The sequence below is a fragment of the Patella vulgata genome, chromosome 6, assembly GCF_932274485.2.
Source record: "Patella vulgata chromosome 6, xgPatVulg1.2, whole genome shotgun sequence".
Classification (NCBI taxonomy): domain Eukaryota; kingdom Metazoa; phylum Mollusca; class Gastropoda; family Patellidae; genus Patella; species Patella vulgata.
In genome coordinates, this window is record NC_065884.2 from 59945362 (window position 1) to 59964983 (window position 19622).

Genomic DNA, 19622 nt, shown 5'->3' on the forward strand with positions numbered 1-19622 from the left:
CATTTCTATATAAAATTAAATGACAAATAGCTTCGGGGTAAAATAAAATTAAAATCTGTTCATATTAAATACAGTTTAAAAAATAAAGGGAATACTATAATATTTGGGTTAAAAAATATTTCTATCTATTACTGTTATACTACAGTTGAACTTCTTCATAATTATGGAATGAAATTTGGTTTTAATACCAAAACAATAAATTTATCATTTTGTAATACCAATATGGTAATTTTTATTTCTAGGATTTTGCCTTGAAAGCATTGTTTTTGCAAACCATTTCTCAATTTCCAAATGTCAAGGTTTCATATATAGACTTCACACAGTGCAAAGTCTGTGCTTTCTTTTATTCTAATAAATGCTTGTGTCAAACCTTGTATTAAATAATATTCTTATTAAAAAAAAACAGTTTTCAAGCACTTGTAAGGGGTTAAAATCCTTGTTTTTAGAAAATAACTCTCTGTATACAAAATATATATTAATAAAAAATGATACAATCACAGCTGATGTCTACATCTGGGTATGACACCAGTAACAAAAATATGACCAATCAATAATTAGTTATAGATGATCTGCCTCATTGGTGACATGCCTTCGTCCGGCCATTTTAAGCTTTCTAGTACGGTAGTCACAGATGTAGCATGGAACAGTGTTCTCTTTTCAATACATTGCTATGGAAACAAACTGAGAGTCTCCATACACAAAAACTTGCCATTTAACTACATTCTACTAAAACCACTAGTATTGACAAGTTGCTAGTGCCTAGCATTATAGAATGAATAAACTATAATAATAAATGCGTCCTGATAAGGGAAGAAAATAATCTGAAACAGACTTAAAACTACAACATAAAAGGGTCCTTCTGTGTGAAATGTTTTTGTTTGGCTCTTACAAATTGTTATCAGGGCTGTAAATAAGGCACCTGTCACAAGACATTATCAGGTACAAATTCAGGCTTTATTAGATGCAATATCTCTGCTGCCTGTTATTGGTCCAGTACAGATTTGTCTGTTTTACAGTGCTTTTATTTGGCTTACACAGATTCAAAAGGTTAAAAGGCGCTGTAATAATGATTTCCAGCTGTACTGTTTGTTAAGACCATACCAAATCATATAAAAATCGGTTTAAAAACAGAACCACTCTTACTTTATTTGACACAGAATGCTCCAAAACTAACATAAATATTAGGCCATATAAAAAGCTTTCCTGGTTCTCGGATAATCCTGCGCCACTCAAAAAGGGCTGCATGACACATTTTGATTTCAAAACAAATCTCATTTATTACCATACGTAAATATTTTTCCCTGGTTAAAGGAAGTAACTCTATACATTCCTATAAACAACATAATGAGATAAATGTAGTGTCTTGAAAGGTGATGTTTATGAGAAGTCATTTAGCTCATTCGCGATCCTTTGACCAAATAACACCAAAAATAAAAACCACCCTCCCACATAAAATTTTTATATAAGGATTGTCTGAGAACGAGAACTTATTTTTTCGACTTGCCTTAAATACCATTCAACATGAAAGGTAAAAATATTAACAACAATGACATCTTAACAAGGTGAAAAGGTAGAAAAACATTAGGGGTATAAGAGTTTTAATGAAGAAAAATACATAAATAATAAGTGTTTAAAAGAGTAGCATTAGAGAATAGCACTTACAATTTCATCATTTATTGGCTGAGATCACATGGAATTCAGATGCTTTACTTAACAAAACTCTTAAAAATAAGCATTTAAGTACATATATAAGTATTATATATGCACTATTCAGTACATAAATCTTGCATACAGATCACTGATATAACAGATCACTGCAGGTATATTCTGACAATTAATATACTCTAACAGATCATTATATATTCTAACAGATCATTGTATATTCTAACAGATCATGGTATATTCTAAAAGATTGTATATTCTAACAAATCATTCTATATTCCAACAGATCATTATATATTCCAACAGATCATTGTATATTCTAACAAATCATTGTATATTCTAACAAATCACTGTATATACTAACACAGACCATTCCATATTCTAACAAATCATTATATATTCTTATCTAACAGATCATTGTATCTGCCACAACTTGTTGCATAACAGCTATTTTGAAATGATACCTACATAAGTTACACAAAAACTTCACAATTCTTCACAGATTATTTTTGCAAATTCTAGTTCTATGTGTATACACACCCTAAAGACCAAAACAATTAGTCTCAATTAAAATAAAATTGTTTATTTTTAAAGAACATCTAGAGCCTATCATATATTAAATTTAAATTTTGAAAAAACAAATGTTTTGCATTTGAAAACTTAAACTTAAATAAGACAAACATGTTGTTTCTTTAACAATAACATTAAAAAAGATATAACACATTTATAAAATGTGCATAAAATATATCAACAATATCAATTACAAATGATTACAAGTGATGAGTATATATAACAACACTAAAAAATGGATGTATAATGATTAACTAACAAGTAATTTACTGACGGTTATTTCGTATATTCTGAGTCATTGCTTATTGTAGAAAAATAAACTATATTTTTTCTGAGGTCATAAACTCCGCAGACTTTAATTGTACTGGTTCCTCTTCTACTATAGTGGATTTTAGACTTGTGCAAAATTTCTGAAATTAATGAACAAATACAATACATCATGACACTAAATTCAAAATATTTTGTAAACATAAAGATAGAATATAACCTCACAATTCATATCTATATACAAAAGTCTTTTGGTTATGTGAACTCCTAAAACAAGAAGATGAGGTGTTCTTGATCATTGCTTGGGTGGGTAGCCGCATGGTTAATGCGTGCGCGTTGGGTCAGAAGGTCTGTTATTGAGTCAAGCGACATGGTTTCGATTTCCCACTTATACGTGACAAGGAGTAGGGTTGCCTGTCCAACTTTGTGGGTTTTCTCTGGGTCCTCTGGTTTCCTCCCACTGCTAAAGACCCCTCTGCAGTAGCGAATTATTGAAATAAAATTGAGTCATATGTTAGTCCCGAAATGATCTAGATTGTGTCGAGTGGACGTTAAAGTACATTTATCTCTCTCTCTCTCTTGATCATTGCTTGATAAAGATACCTGTAAGAGTACTGAAACATTGCATGTAATAAACTAAGAAGTAGTAAATCCATAAAGTTGTGTTATTATGAATACTCTCAAACAATCTATTTTATTACCTACCTTCCATATATTAGAACCTTTAGCTTGATAAACAGCATGTACCATACCTGCTGGTATACATACAACAGAGATAAGGGCAATAAACCATCCTAATCCGACAGCCCAATCAGGATATATATAGCCAGCTACTGACAGTGGTTTATACTGTATTAAACTAAATATCATTATACCCTGAAAGTTGAAATAAAAAATCTGTGAAAGTGCTTTTGAACAGAATAATTCTGCTGCTAATTGAAGTAGAACATTCACAATAATTGGTGGAGATGCTCAATGTCTTTATGATAATTAGCATTTTCTGCTTAGACTAATTAAAGATAAGTAATTTAATTTGTTGATGTTTTGGAGCATATGATAACTCTAGATTCTAAATGAGTGTAAGTTAATGGGTTTGAGTGGTAGAATGGTCCTAAGATCTGTCATAAGTCGCATGGTTTTGACTTATATTAAAGGGAACGGAAGCTTATAATTAACCCATTTCCTACGGACCTCATTTGACCCAATTCTGCCCTGTTCGTTTCAAAATGGATTAAGAACCCTGCTCTCGATCCCCTGAGTTTTCTCCGGCTTCTCTCTTGTTTACTCCAACTGCTAATTAAAGATCCCTAAGGGATAGTGAATTATTGAAATAAAATTGTACATGTTAGTCCCCAAATCGATCTAATTAAAATACAGATTTATATTTCGTTTCATTTTTTCGACAGTCTTAACTACATGAAGATCTGACCAGTTGTAGTGGGAGGTCACATCAGGGGGTCATACGAGCAGCTTTTGACCCTATGACATCAGACTTCAGCGTTGAGGTTTCTGCTGGGATACCAACAGTTTCGTGCACTGCACACCAAAAACTCGCCGTAACAGACCCTTTCAATGGCTTATCCCTCACATCAACCAGAACGCGGGTTATATAACAACTCTTCCAGATCCTAGTGTAGTAAAGACAATTAAGTAAAACGAAATCAGATTGTCCCAAAATGAAATAGTTTGTATTGAGTGGACTTTAAACTTCATTTCTCTCTTTCGATATTAACCATTTTATGTTCAGGTCAATTTGATATCTCGACACTTTATAACAAGATAGATGTGCTAGTAAACAATCAGTGTCCTGTATATATGTATAGTGTTATTATCTTACCAGTATAAGTAAGGGAGATAATCCATACCAGCATACAATGAAAAACAACTGAGGTCTCCTTCCTGTCATTTCTTCTATATTATTAGATAAACGTCTTGCTCCTATAATACAAGCACATATATCATTTCAATTTAATAATCTTACAGCCCTTGCGAATTACCGTAGTGCGAAATATGAATCTTTAAAAGGTATAACCGTATATAGATGGACAGGCAAAGAGTCATGTTGGTTGATTTCTCTGCCGCTTGTGCGAGATCTCAATGTCAACCGCAAATCAAGCGATGTGAGTTTTGACATTGCAGGATTTTAAACAGATTAATTTCTCAAACTCCTCCTCAGAATTTACGGTATTCTTATAGTTACATGGTAATTTTTCAACCCGATAAGTATTCCTGTCCGGTAGTGACGAATTTCTCCAGTTTAAAATTATGAAAATAAATTTCAGGTATAATCCCGTTCCGGAATGATGATTAATTGTAAAAATTAAAAGAGTGTTTTAGTAGGTTTATTTTTAACAAAAACTTGACATGTTTTTTTTTTGGATTCACATGGGCACGTCCGAAGTAAACAAAGATGATGTGTTGATACATTTACACCCCAATCATCAGTTAGTAGACTATCTATGTATGGGTTGCAAAAACAAAAAAAGGGTAGCAAGATTAGTAAAAATATTATGAATTGATTTCTGTTTCTTTGCTTTTAAACTTAATACTGGTAATTGCGCGGGGGGAGGTAATTTTATTTTAGTCACAACTATTGTCCGGTCTATTTTTGCCGCGGCACAGAATTCTAAAGGCTTCGTGGACGTTGCCTGTCCACCTATACATGGTCCATGGTATAATAGTCCAAAAATAGTTCAATTCCATTCAGTATTTACAAAGACATGATGAACTGAAAATTTCACTACATTCGGCATCCTCTCCAGATGACAATAACAGGTTAGTGCCCAGGGTAAATCTTTTGATGCGTCTTCCTCAATGTAAAATATACTAACCATAAAACCATGTGATAGCTATGACTTCAAAGAAAGCGAGAATCATTAATGACAGAGCTGCTGCATAATAATCTATAAGTTGAAAAAAATAGATTCCTCCCTAAAATATACAGAAAGTATACATTTATATTAAAAAAATTGCACATAATAAAAACAGTACCCATACCTTGTCAGCTAGTAATTGTGAGATATAACCGGACTTGAACAGGACATTAAAGATGGGAAAATCAAACTCATCCCATTTGTCATACAGTTTTAAAATGAGTTAAGATTCTGGATTGAGAAAATCTAAATAGGATGATGGGTTTTCACTAACTTCGGTAGATGTATAAAATCTATATCATCACTGAACCTAAGATTATTCAGTGATAATACATCACCTCTGAGTGAAATAGAACTATTTGCAAGTCTTATAAGACGATCTTGCATAAAGTCTGACTTATGCAAATAAGAGAGAGAGAGAGAGAAATGAGGTTTAACGTACACTCGACACACACAAGGTCATTTCAGGGCTAACATATGGTACAATTTTATTTCAATAATTCGCTTGTGCATAGGAGTCTTTAACAGTGGGATAAAACCGGAGATTCCGGAGAAAACCCACAAGGTTGGACAGGCGACTCTACTCCTTGTCACGTACAACCTGGGAAACAAGACCCCGCCAGTTGACTCAATGACAGATCTTATGATACAGCGTGCACGCACTAACCATTCGGCATCCAATCCCCGCTTGTACAAATAAAGAAACAGATCAACAACAAAGGAGCAAAATTGGCACCCATGGGAAAACCAATCACTTGCTGAACCAGCGGCTGCCAGGCAGTATACGCCCACATTTTGCAAGAGATGGATAGAGAACAAGCTAAAAACGAACGCAATTTTTTGTACAATCTGGGGCAATAATTCAGAGAGTTATGGTCTGAAATGCGCAAATATAAAAAGGGACTGAGATCTTTGGGATATAAAGATATGTTTGAAGTTTTATCAAAATCGGATAAAAATTGTGACCTCTAGAGGGTCCACAACCTTTGTATTACATACTTTTACAAAATTTGTGTACAAAGAGTGGCCATTTGGTTGGGCAGTTTCATTTCAATTTTCCCGAAATTCGAATTCAACCTTCATTATGGTGGAATGGTGATATATTTAAACGTTTTTTAAAATCTCTAGAGAATCTGCAAATTAAAAATATGTTGTTTTTTTTCGAACAATCAGGGGCCATAATCCAGGAAGTTATGTTTGGATGTGCGCGATACTTGGCTTCTGATACTTGAGCTTTTTATGGAGTGGTTCTATTCTTCACGTTAATCAAATCTATACCAGCAACATGACAACCCTTTGTTTAATCTGGGGTCTTTCCTAAAACTTTGGACAGTGATTTAAGGTATTAAAAACAGTGAAAGTACTGTTTGTCTCCAAACAGTATTGTTTACACTGTATCTGTGTTGATAGCCTCGTTTGTCACGCAATTAGTTTTTCTGCAATATTCTGCTATGCACTGGTTGATTGGGCATAATAAAATCGTGAGTCATGACGGAAGGTTATGTAAACATATTTGGTCCAATTTAGAGCTCTGTTTAAAGTGTAATGATATTGTTACAAAGTTAGCTATTGGTTGTTAATCGGACTATTGACCAGTCATAATTTGGAACAGAAATTTGCTTCCTTTACAGTAGTTTTAAGTGGGATTAGCTCTAACCAAACGAAACACTGCAAGGTGTATGTCAAACTCTTCTCAGTTACTTATTGTGTATTACGCTTTAGGATGGCCTAGCTGCCTGGAACGTCGTGCTTCGACCTCTAGCTGGTCGGTCACTTTGGCTTACGTTTGTGGTTTTGATCCCTGGTGTGAGCGTATGTGGTTTGGAGATAGATAGGGGCACCTTTTCAACCTCTTGGGTTTACTTCAGGTACTCCGGTTTCCTTCCACCATTGGTGGAAGCGCACGTTAAACACTAAGAACAACAACTTGTTTAATTTGAAATGATGAATTAGTTGTAATAATTAAACAAACCTGAGATAGATTTGGTAAACCAAACAAGAATGAAACAAAACAAACGACGATGACTAGAAATTCTTTCCTCTTTAGATATTTCTCTACTTGTGCTCCAAAATGATCCTGGATGTATGTGACTATAACTTCAACAGATGCAAACTGTAATAAACAAAACAAATAATATTTGTAACATGGACTTCCTTTGTTCTTTTTGTTGAATAAGTGGATTGGGTGAAGCTTAATTCACAACACAAGCTAGGTCATTTTGGTACCAACATATGGTTCAATTGTATTTCAATAAATTGCTTGTGCATAGGGTTCTTTAGCTGTGGAAGGAAACCATAATGACCCAGGGAGAATCCACAAGCTTGGGCACGTACAAGTGTGGGATAGAAACCACACCACTTGACTCAATCACAAATTTTATGATCTAAAGTGCACAAAACCCCCCTCCCTATATAATTCTAATAAGTTTTGTTTACTTAGTCAAACACCAAATATTTGACTACTTTTTTAAGGCCATTTCATTTAAAAATAAGTTTTGTTTTTTAAAATTATTATTAGACCAAAAAAAAAAGGGTTCTGTTTCCTGTAATGGATGGAAAATAGGGTAGGTTCGGTAGGTAGGTTTTTTTTTTCTTTTTTTTTTTTAATGTTACATTGTTAGATCTAGTAGATGTACTGTAGCATAATATTTTGTGCGAAAAATCTTCAATTTTATGTTAGGTTGAGTCGGCGCCGAGGAACATGAAGCATGAATAGATTGGTGGATGGAATTCTTGGATAATTGTTTAAAATGTATCAGAGGCTAGATTATGATTTAAATATTCTCTTAGGGGGCAAATGGACTTTTTAATCTTTCTATGCTAAAAACAATAGCGTAGGGAGGCCATTTTGTTCAAGGGAAAGAACGCACAATGGAAACTTAGTTAAATCTATACGAAACCTGTAGTCTCGATTTTCACGTCAGTTAGCAATCTCGCGTATGGCAGTTCTTAATAATTGTTCACTGTACAGTACTCGCTTATTCCGATCGGTAAATGCAGATTCAAAGAACGATGACATTTATATCCATTTATAGCAACAAATAATAAAGCCATTTTCACGAATCCGGTAGGCTTAGACTATTTTGAACAGTTGCTCATTGAACAAAAAAGTTTTTTTATTTCTCTTGGCACTAAAAAAAAAAAATTGAGTCGGCAGGTTTTGTAATGGGTCGGTCGGGTTACCAAAAACATAACATTTTTTTTTTTGGCCTTATAAGCCTTTTTTTACAAATTCCTCATTCTCACCTGACTGTCAATGCCTAGACAAATTAACATGAAGAAAAATAGAAAGGCAAATAATTGAGCAACTGGCATTGAAACAAAGGCTTCTGGGTAAATCACAAATACCAGACCAGGTCCTACAAGAACAAAATATATGATATATTTGGCAGTTCATATTAAAGATACATTATCCCGAAAGTATTTATCAAGTGGTTATTTCAAATAAAAGTATGGCAAATTTAGTATATATGGAAAGTATAGACACCCAACCTTACAAGAAAAATACTGGATTACCTGAAAAACACCCATGGGGCAAGCACTGGGCAAAAATGTCAGGGTATCACTAGCTGAAAACCCGACTGTTGTCTGCCAGCTTATTGTGTGTTAGCTTGACTGAGCGAGCAGTTGTTTTCTCTTGATCAAACGGTTAGGCGGTTTTGGGAACATTGAGGGGGGTCAACGAAAAAAAGACTCTGCAATTAAACGATGGAAAAAGAATTTACTTACATGTAAGCCTCAATATGTATGGTAAATGGACAGTAAGTAATGAAAAATACATTCTGATGTGAGGTGACAAACATGTCTTCTAACAACAGTTTATTTATAGCTTGAGGTATCTCCCCGCAAATAAAAAGTTTTGAGAGGAATTCGAAGCAAATTTTTGATAGACTAATTAGTTTGAATATGATTTTAGTCCAAATATATCATCATATCACATAGTTTGTACCCGGGAAAGTATCTTTCAATCCACAACAAAACACTTTCCTTTATTTATAAGAAGATTTTTGCTCTCAAATATGTTTCTTCTCTAGATATAGCCTACCATTGAGGCTGTTTAATGACAAGGATGATATGTTTCTTCCATATATTTTGTAACAATCTACACCCCTTCACATATTTCCATACCCCCCACCCTGCATCGTTATAAATAACTAACTCTATGTGTAGATCTGCCTTGTCTATTTGTGATAAGTGATGGTTTTAAAAACTTTACACAAGTTCTATTGGGTTATAATGTTGTATGGAGTAGTAAATAAAGGAATATACCTTCCTGGACAACACTTTCAACATCTGTAGCTTGGTTGTAGGCTAGATTACCCAGTATAGAAAATATAGCAAAACCAGCCAGTATACAAGTGAAGGCATCAACAACTGCTAATATTACAACATCCCTGTAATATGAAACAATATAATTGCCTATAGTATAATAAACTTAAGAGTATTTGCACTTTAAAGATCTGGATTGGGGTTTAACATCTCATCAACATAATACTTCGAACATACTGAATTTTTAGCTCGTACAGTGATATTTACCCCAAATAATCTACCAAGCCTCTGATACCGGTAAGTAAAATGATAAATTTCAAGTTAACATGATTCGCAACAAATCCGACCGGCCACTGCAAAGGTATAGACATTTCAGCACCCAAATTTTGTTTTTTCTTAGAACAGTAGAAGAGCTTCAAGTCTTTTACGACAGTACTTCTAAATTCATCTGCCATAGAAGAAAACAAAGCATAATCATGGTTACCCTTTGGCATCACAAACCACATTTATTGTATTCTTATATCATCACATAGTGCTTAATAACTTGACGTGTAGACAGTTGAACTTTGTTTTGGTTGGGGAGATCACCCAAACAACTAGACCAACTTTACTTGTCAGCCAGCCAACTCTCAGAAATGAAGAACTGGATCCGAGATCAGAAAGCATTCTCAGACTTTACTCAAAATTGTTCGCCTTATTTGAACTAAAATATAGCCCTTTCTAAAACCATTTTTGTTTAAATGTATCAAATACATCAATAAGATATGCCTAAAGTTTCTGGATCAAAAATATTTCTCATAAACAGTGATTGAAAGCTGAATAAATTCTCAACTTTGTGAACGCGGGGGCCAGACTTCAAAGATTCCAAAAGTTCCTTTTTGGACCATGCTGGGACTCAAACATGGGATATTCTAGTTGAGAGTCTAGTGTACTGACAGCTCAACTATCACGGCGCCTACCGTACGTTGGCGCTGGAACGATATTTTGTTTAATCGATGTATTGCGATTCACCTTCACGAATCGTATTGTAGCACCTAAAGTGCAATACATATCGTGACTGCAGTGGCAATACCCAGCACTACTGTACGTATAATGAAACTATATCAATTCAGTACTTTAAATTTAAAGAAGTAGTAATAAAATCACTGGGGGGGGGGGGGGGTCACTATGCATTTACAAATAATCTGGGAGGTTTAAAAGCCCATGAAACAATAACAGAAGTGCCCTAATAGAACACAGTGCTTCATTTGTTAATACAAAACTTTATAAGAAAGTCGAAGGGTAACAGCAAATAAAAGTAAACATACTTAATAATGTTGTTGTTAAATTTGTTATAACTAGACATAGTTATCAAGCCACCAAAAGCAACGCCAAGTGAATTAAAAGTCTGAGCTGCAGCATTAACCCAAACCTACAATATAATAAAAAGAATGAATTTAATAATATACTAGAGCTAAACAAAACTAGAATAATGCAATCCGATTAAAACACAGATCCTATTTTGTTTCGGTTTTTTATAGTTCAAAATTTTGTCTTACTTGTCTTTACTACATAAGGATCTGGAAGAGTTGTTATATTACCAGTTACTAGCGTTTTGTTTGACGTGAGGGATAAGCCAACTGAGGGTAAACCACTAGAAATGTCAACACTGATTGATTAATCAATGTCTGACGTCATAGGGTCAAAAGCCACTCCTGACACAACCTTCGAGTACAACTGGTCAGATCTTCATGTAGTGTAGGCGATCGAAAGTATAAAAAATGGAACGAAATATAGATCTGTATCTTAATCAGATTGTAGAACAATGTTGATAGTAATTAATACTAACCACATTAAAGCGGTAGAGTGCCCACAACATTAAAATGGTAGATTGTCCACAAGATTTATCAAACTGACCAAAATGTTTTTTCATCTTATGAACATAATTACAGTGTATAAATTTCATGTCAATTGGATGATAACTTTAGCCTCTAGGATATCTACAAGATATTGATCAAGGGCAATAATGCTGACAATAATTATTGGAAATTGTTCAAAGTCAATAAGCTTCTTTGTCTCATGAACTTAATGTATATAATTTCAAGTCAATCAATAATAACCTCTGTTGCTTGTGAACCACAATGGAAGAGAGAGAGAGAGAGAGAGAGAGATAGAGAGAGAGAGAGATGGGGTTTAATGTCTACTCGAAAACCGGACCTGATTCATTTTTATTTCAATAGTTTGCTTGCGCTTAGTTGTCTTTAGAAGTGGGAGGAAACAGGAGAGCCTGGAGAAAACCTACGAGGTTGGACAGGCGAGCCTACTCCCTGTCACGTACAGCAGGGGAATCGAAACCACGCCAGTTAACCCAATGACAGACCCTATGATACAGCGTACAGGTGCTAACCATTCGGCCATCAAACCCCCTGACAACGGAAGGACATGGGTGACAGAATTAAGAGCGATTATAAGATAGAAGAATAACAATGAGGATGTACAGACATTTGTTATATGACCATGGCCCTTATTCACGAAAACTTAACTGAGATAAAATCCAAATTTTAGTAATTTGATTGGATAATATTAGATTGATTTTAGTGTTTAGCCAATCAAAATTGAGGTATCTACTAAAATTTGGATTTGATCTTAAGTTAAAATTTCGTGAATCAGGGCCCAGATTAACATGTGGGTATATAGAAAACACAAAGCATAAACTGTATGTATTAATTACAGAGCTAAAGGCTTCAGACAGAACTGATCCATTATAAATGAAATTAAAGAAAATAGCATATAAAAAGTGGGTCATATTTATATCCTCAGGGCAACTCCTATATTAAAGTAGCAATGTTATAATCAATTCAGGAAACAAATCATACTACATCATGCATACTGGCTACAGTGATATCCACCATTTCTTCATGAAAACTCAATCTTTTTTTTACATTAGTTGGCAATCAAAATGGTGCTTATTTACAGTGAGTAGTGAGTGAGTTTATCAAGAGATAAAATTCTATGAAATCAAATTGGGTTTAACGTCCTACTGTTCTGCTCCGAACTGGGCTAATGAAAACGGGTTTACGCCATGCAGTGTGCTATGGTGGAAATTTTGCTTGGACAGCGGCACTACGGCCTACTCTTATATCGAATTCCAACTGTCAAGGGAACTTGTTTTTTTTGCACCATCTGAACAACTAGACAGCTGTCCTTGTCAGGCCCTCTGTCCTGCATCACTGACAAGGGGGGAACCAGGCTGGAATATAAAGAGATAAATAAGATGTGTTATTCAAGAGGGTTTCAAGTAATGGAGCTTCGACAGTTAGAATTTTTAAATTGATTGGTATATAAAATTATTACGTAATTGAATGTGCCCTAAAGCATAACTAGGACACCTGTTCAACCCACAAAACTTAATTTTTACCTCAAAGTACGATATAACTAACAACCAGGAAAATAGAATTATATGAATAAGCTAATGATGTTAGTTTTGTCTTTATTAAGAAAAGATCAACCATTGTTTGAAATTCACATGTTCATTCATTGTGTGATTAGAATGTCATTGAATGTGTCTACATTTAAAATTTGTATTATGTAAAAGGGTAACATAAAAAAAAAAGGTTTTGGAAACAAAATATATTTCGCGAGTATTTAGAAAGTGTTTAATAGTATTTGTTTATAGACCTAGGATCATGACTTGCTGATTAATGTTGATATATTACATCTTTAAATCCACTGATGACATACACATATATATTGATCTGTATGATATCTATATATTTACGCTATTATATATCTACTGATTTAATGACAAGTTTGTGTGATCAATATTTGTCATATATCATTATATTAAAGATACATTCCCATGAAAGTATTTATAGGGTAGTTATTTCCAATAAAAGTATGGCAATATTGGTATGGAAAGTGAAATGTCCAATTTTACTAAAAAAAATAAGTGGTTGCCATGCAATACGCCCATATTTTGCAAGAGATGAATAGAGAACAAGCTAAAAATATATGCAACTTATGGTACAATCAGGGGCCATAATCCAGGAAATTACGGTCCGATATGCACGAATATCGAAAGGAACCAAGATCTTTGGGTTATAAACATACATTTCAAGTTTCATTGAAATCAGGAAAAAATTGTGACCTCTAGACTGTCCACAAGCTAAAAATGTAATTTTTTGTACAATCAGGGGCCATAATCCACGACGTTTCGATTTGATACATGCCAATATTGAATGGAACCAAGATCTTTTTGACATAAACCTATATATCGAGTTTCGTAAAACTCGGATAAAAACTGTTACCTGTGGACGAACAGGGGCGAAGACATAATACATCCACATGAAAATGTGGGCGTATAAAAGTACTGGATTCCCTGAAAAACACCCATGGGGCAAGCACTGGGTAGAAATTTCAGGGTATCACTAACTGGCAACCCAATGGCTTATTGTCTGCTATCTTGACTTCGAGAGCGCTCGTTAGTTCTTAAACAAATGGTTATCCATTGTGGGAACAGGGAGGGCTTTAAACATACAACAGACTCTGCAATTAAACAGTGGAAAAAGAGGTTGGCAAAAGATAATCCAAGAATTTACTTAGGCTTCGATATGTATGGTATAAATGGACAACAAGTAACAACAAATACAATCTGTAAATGGGCCCTCCCTCAATCAAGTTACATGACAAACTAGTCTGCCTAAAATACATTTCTACGGCATGATGTAGTTTTTTCCAATTAAAAACTTTTGAGAGTGATTTGAAGCAAACATTTTATTGATATATTAGTTTCAACATGTTTTTAGTCCAGATATATCGCCATATCACACAGTGTTTACTAGGTGGGCATCTTTAAGAAAACTGAAACTTTGCATTTGATGAACTAAGAAGTTGTAAATCCATAAAGTTGTGTTACTATATCTATATCTACATTAGGTCAAAACAACTTAATTCATAGTTTTTCGGGGATTTGATAAATAGCCCATTTGAATCATGCGAAAGATGTTTTGTTTAATTAAAAAAAAATAAAACTAAATGTGTTTGAGAAGAGCAAAAAATACTTTTGGTTTTTAAATTTAGTTATTTCATAGAAAAACAAATCATTGAAATTGCAGTGGCCTTATGTTAGATATACATGTAATGTTTGTTATCATTGTGGATGGAATTGATTAAAGCAGAATACTGTATGGAACTAATTTAATGACAGAGTAATTTACTGTGTTGAATATTGACTAAATGAAGGGCAGCTGTCTGTAAAATTAGCTGGAAATGGATGCTACAAATTTCAAGCTACATCAAAGTATTTTTCGCTTCAGTTAGTTGATTAGTTGATATCTATATCATTATCAATAAACTATTTACTGGGGTGTTATGAACCAATTACAGAAGATTTTTATTCGACTGAATGTAATTACACGTCACAATTCTATCAATCCGATTAAAATACAGATCTATATTTCGTTTTGTTTTTTTATACTTTCGATGACCTACACTACATGACGATCTGACAAGTTGTACCTGAATGTCATGTTAGGGGTCGTACGAGCGGCTTTTGACACTATGACGTCAGACATTGATTAATTAATCAGCGCTGGCGTTTCTAGTGGTCTACCCACAGTTCCATGCATTGCACGCCAAGAAGTCACCGTTGATAGATTATGATTGTCGAACGTCACCCAACAACGTTTTAATTTTAAGACTAACCAAGAACATCTTTTATAAATGATCATGATCGATGTCTACAGCCTACAGCAGATCCCAACTTACCTGTCAGACAGATAAAGTGATAAATAGGGGAATAAAGTTTTAAAACATTTTATAATCTGTCAATCATTACATCAAGCACATGAATTTAAGTGATTTGATGAACTGATGAATTTATATGCTGTAATTAATGGTATGTAATGTTTTTAAAAAAAGCTCTGCCGAGATGACCAAGTTTACCACACCCATACAGCATTTTATATTTCATAGTAGTGAGGAAATTTACCTTGGCATCAAGAAATAATTTTTTTCTTTGAAAAAGCTCTGCAGAGATGCCCAAGTTTACTGTACCCACATAGCATTTTATTAGTAGTGAAGAAATTTACCTTGGCATCTAGTAATAATTCCCATCTTGGTTCTATAAAGAATCGTATACCATCAATAGCTCCCGGTAGTGTTAAGCCACGTACTAATAAAATCAGTAAAACAATATAGGGAAATAACGCTGTGAAATATACAACCTGAAAATATAAATAAGTCTCGTTATATGACACCATCTTGTATACTGGTAATCAGTTTATGTGGATGGATGAATATTATACTATGTTTTTGTAAAACATATCATAAAATTTTCAATGTGTGCAGACATTTCCATTAATGACATCTGATAAAGATGATATCTAATCACCTTCTTGTGTGAATGTAGTTAAAATATGATAAGTTGTAGGATAGAGGTGGGGTTCGGATAGAGCCTCTAAACCATGGTTTACCTGGCAGTCTCTTAACCTTAATGTACCGTGTAGTTCAAAGGAATCTCTAAATCAAGTTTACACTGTAGATCGGATGTACTATAGTTTTACAGGATGTCGATCATCAAATGGATATGAATTGTACAATATGTTAATCCCAAAATGACATAGTTTCTCTTACAGAAATATATTGTTAACAAGCTACAAAAAATCTAGATGTAATAGACTTGACGTAGAAAATTTAAGGTACATCAAAATGTTGGCAATAGGAGGGATTTCTTGCTATGGCTTTTTTGTGGTGTAGAATGGGAATCATTTTCTTGATTATAATCACAATGTTACACAATAAATTATAATCTCCCAAAACTGAATATTGTAATTATGTCTTTGAATCTCCATAACCTGGGATGTCATAAGTTGATTTTCTTATGTCATTGATTTTAGGGCTCATTCTGTTACCTTAAACATATTAATATAATTATTTCTACAAAGATCCAATTTTAGTTTTTAGTCACACTCTGTTAACCACCCATTAAATATATACAATGGGTTTGACTTGAATGCAGATATTCATTATCTATAATGCATATATCTTTTGTGTTGATTATCATATCATCTTAGGCATTTGTCAAGTCTGAGCCAGATCTCTCTACCCACTTATTTTTCTGTATGAAATAAACCGTGCAAAACTTTGCCACTGTGTTAGTCTCATTGCACTTTAATCATATACCTGTATATATCTAAATGAGAGCAGAATAATTGACTCAGATTTTACAGAATTCTTCGGTAATCCCTGAAATCTCAGGTCAAACTCCACCTCTCAAATCTCACTGTTCAAGTTCTTGAACATGCCCCTGGTTTTATGCAATTTCAAGTTGAAATATTTTCTATTATTTATTAAGCCTATCTAGATTAGTTTTAAAAGCAATGCCATGGATTCTATTTTAATTGCCATCTTCAATTTACGCCATCTAGGCTATTCAAAGTTAGAGTTTGGGGTCGAAATTCAAATCAGTAACCTCATCGTAAAAGTCATATGTTACGAGATAGTAACTAGTTATATACGGGGACAATGCCATTTTATTACCAAATTTGGCACATATTTTGAATAATGGCTGGTACCATATTAAAAACATATTATCAAAATTGTTTTCGTCAAACTTGTTTTTTTCGGTACATGTCACCTCTATATCCACTTTGTATAGTAAGAATTGAAAAAAATCTATTTATTGTACCACAACTGAATTGCACTGGTCACAAGATACTGCTCTCAGAAACTTCCTCGAGAGCTCCATATAGAACTATGCTAATTATGTAATTTTGGCCTGGACGAATTTTGGTATATATTGTCTGAAATACATGTATGAATGATTGAACTTAACCGATTTGTTTCTTTTGCAATTTATTTGGAGTTACTCCATTTTTGAGATTAACTTGGCCCACCTACTAATAGGTACATTTTATACCCACAGCAATGGCACTCGAGCTGTCAAGGGTTCTTTTACGTGTGTGCCAATGAGTACACAGAGTCTCAAGTATTTCAAGTCTCAAGTCTGTAAAACTAGATGCTATTTCCTGCACATGTATGATTATGTTTAAGTTATATGTGTACCGGTACTTGTTACTGATGTAAATAAAGTTAGTATTTACACACTGTGACTAGCATTAAACTGTTACATTTCATCCTGCACCTCTAGCAAGGGACACATGGCTAGAAAACCTTGGGGAATATTCCAGGCCAAAACCAGGATTAAATCCAGGATCACCTGGTTTGCGAGTCATGCCTTATTCACTGAGCCACTGTGGCTCCAAAATAAGATCTCTATAACTATGAAAATGTATCAATGACTTTCTGTAATTCAAGAAGAATGACCTGTGTCATATGGATGTACGTACATGTAGTTAATAGATTACCGGTTAACTAATGTGTATTCATCTTGAGATTGGGAGAAAATTTTGGTACCTTGGTGTAGTTTTTCTATTGTTGTTCGGGTCAATGCCAAAAGAGATAACGCCCCCCCCCCCCCTCATTCTACCACTCTATTATATTCATTTAAAGGGGATTCTCCTTTTTTTTCATTTATGTGTCATATTACTTTGAAATATTTAATATTTTCAAATTTTCCTTTCTTACCTTTCCTGTAGATTTTGGCCCCTTCCATATACAAAAGTATACAATGATCCATCCTAATAATAATATCAATACCAGCTGCCATCTCATATAACCTTGTTCATCTATACCACTAGATCTCTCCAATACATTCTCACTGTATCATTATAAAATATACATACTGTAGTTACAGTACATAACAAAATTACGGTGGGGGGAGGGGCAGTATGATTAAATATGCTTATTATACTGGCTGGTTAATGAAACTATTGAGAGAAGGATCAGATGCTTATGATGGGTATTGAAACTGTTGAGAGTGGGATAAGATGTTATATGCTGAAGTTCAGTATTGAAACCCTTGAGAGCAGGATTGGTCCAATGTTATATGCTTATTCTGAGAGTTGAAACCTATGAGAATAGATTCAGATGCTATGATATGCCAGTGTTGTGTTTTGAAACCATTGAGAGGAGGATATGGTCAAATGCTATAGCTGGGTGTTGCCATTGAGGAATAGGATAGGATCAAATAATATAATATGTCAGTGCTGTGTATTGAAACCATTCAGAGTATGATAGGATCAAATGCTATATAATGCCAGTGATGGGTATTGACATCATTCAGAGTAGGATAGGATCAAATGCTATAATATGCCAGTAATGGGTATTGAACCATTGATAATAGGATATGATCATAAGTTATATGCTTATGCTGGGTATTGAAACCATACACAGTAGGATAGGATCAAATGCTATACTTGTTCTGGTATTAAGATTATTGAGAGTAGGTCCATTTACATTCAAATACAAAAAATAATTTGGGTTTTCTTGCTAAACTTATGGAAGTATGAATCCTATCATCATATATCTATATATATATTTGTGACTGTCGTTTGTCTGTCTGTCTGTCTGTTCGGGGTTGGCGGGTACACTAGGTCTGCCCCGAGTCTGAAATTTGGGGTATAGGGGTCGCTCGGACTGGGGAGTAACATAGGGCATGTGGCGTTAGTCTACCACTTCCGGTTTCGGAGTTATGACCCCCGAGCGAAGCCGGTCTGTTCGGGGTTGGCAGATACACTAGGTCTGCCCCCGAGTCTGAAATTTGGGGTATAGGTGTAGCCCGGACCGGGGAGTAACATAGGCCAGGTGGCGTTATTCTACCACTTCCGGTTTCGGAGTTATGACCCCCCGAGCGAAGCCAGGTATCTGTCTGTCTGTTCGGGGTTGGCGGCTACACTAGGTCTGCCCTGAGTCTGAAATTTGGGGTATAGGGGTAGCTCGGACCGGGGAGTAACATAGGCAAGGTGGCGTTAGTCTAACACCTCCGGTTTCGGAGTTATGACCCCCGAGCGAAGCCGGGTATCCTGCTAGTATTTAATAAAATAATATGGTACTTTAGATGACCATAACGTCATTTGTATGAACTAAAATTTTATTTGCTAT

The 19622-nt window shown here is 34.5% G+C and overlaps 1 protein-coding gene across 5 annotated transcripts in view; it reads right to left on the reverse strand.

Moving 5' to 3' along the window:
- LOC126825595 (sodium- and chloride-dependent GABA transporter ine) overlaps nucleotides 1-19622 on the reverse strand; it is a 42619-nt gene continuing 22997 nt past the window's right edge. For 4 of the 5 annotated variants that reach the window (XM_050555266.2, XM_050555265.2, XM_050555268.2 and 1 more), the window contains 10 exons: nucleotides 18207-18339; nucleotides 15710-15844; nucleotides 10949-11052; nucleotides 9642-9766; nucleotides 8619-8731; nucleotides 7345-7485; nucleotides 5331-5430; nucleotides 4337-4437; nucleotides 3205-3375; nucleotides 1-2642 (listed from right to left, as the gene is read on the reverse strand). In XM_050555266.2, coding sequence (XP_050411223.1) covers nucleotides 2553-2642; nucleotides 3205-3375; nucleotides 4337-4437; nucleotides 5331-5430; nucleotides 7345-7485; nucleotides 8619-8731; nucleotides 9642-9766; nucleotides 10949-11052; nucleotides 15710-15844; nucleotides 18207-18339 — 1213 coding nt within the window. In that variant the 3' untranslated portion in view covers nucleotides 1-2552. Of the gene's footprint in view, nucleotides 2643-3204; nucleotides 3376-4336; nucleotides 4438-5330; nucleotides 5431-7344; nucleotides 7486-8618; nucleotides 8732-9641; nucleotides 9767-10948; nucleotides 11053-15709; nucleotides 15845-18206; nucleotides 18340-19622 lie in introns of those variants that run through there. The other variant, XM_050555269.2, reaches the window with a different exon arrangement.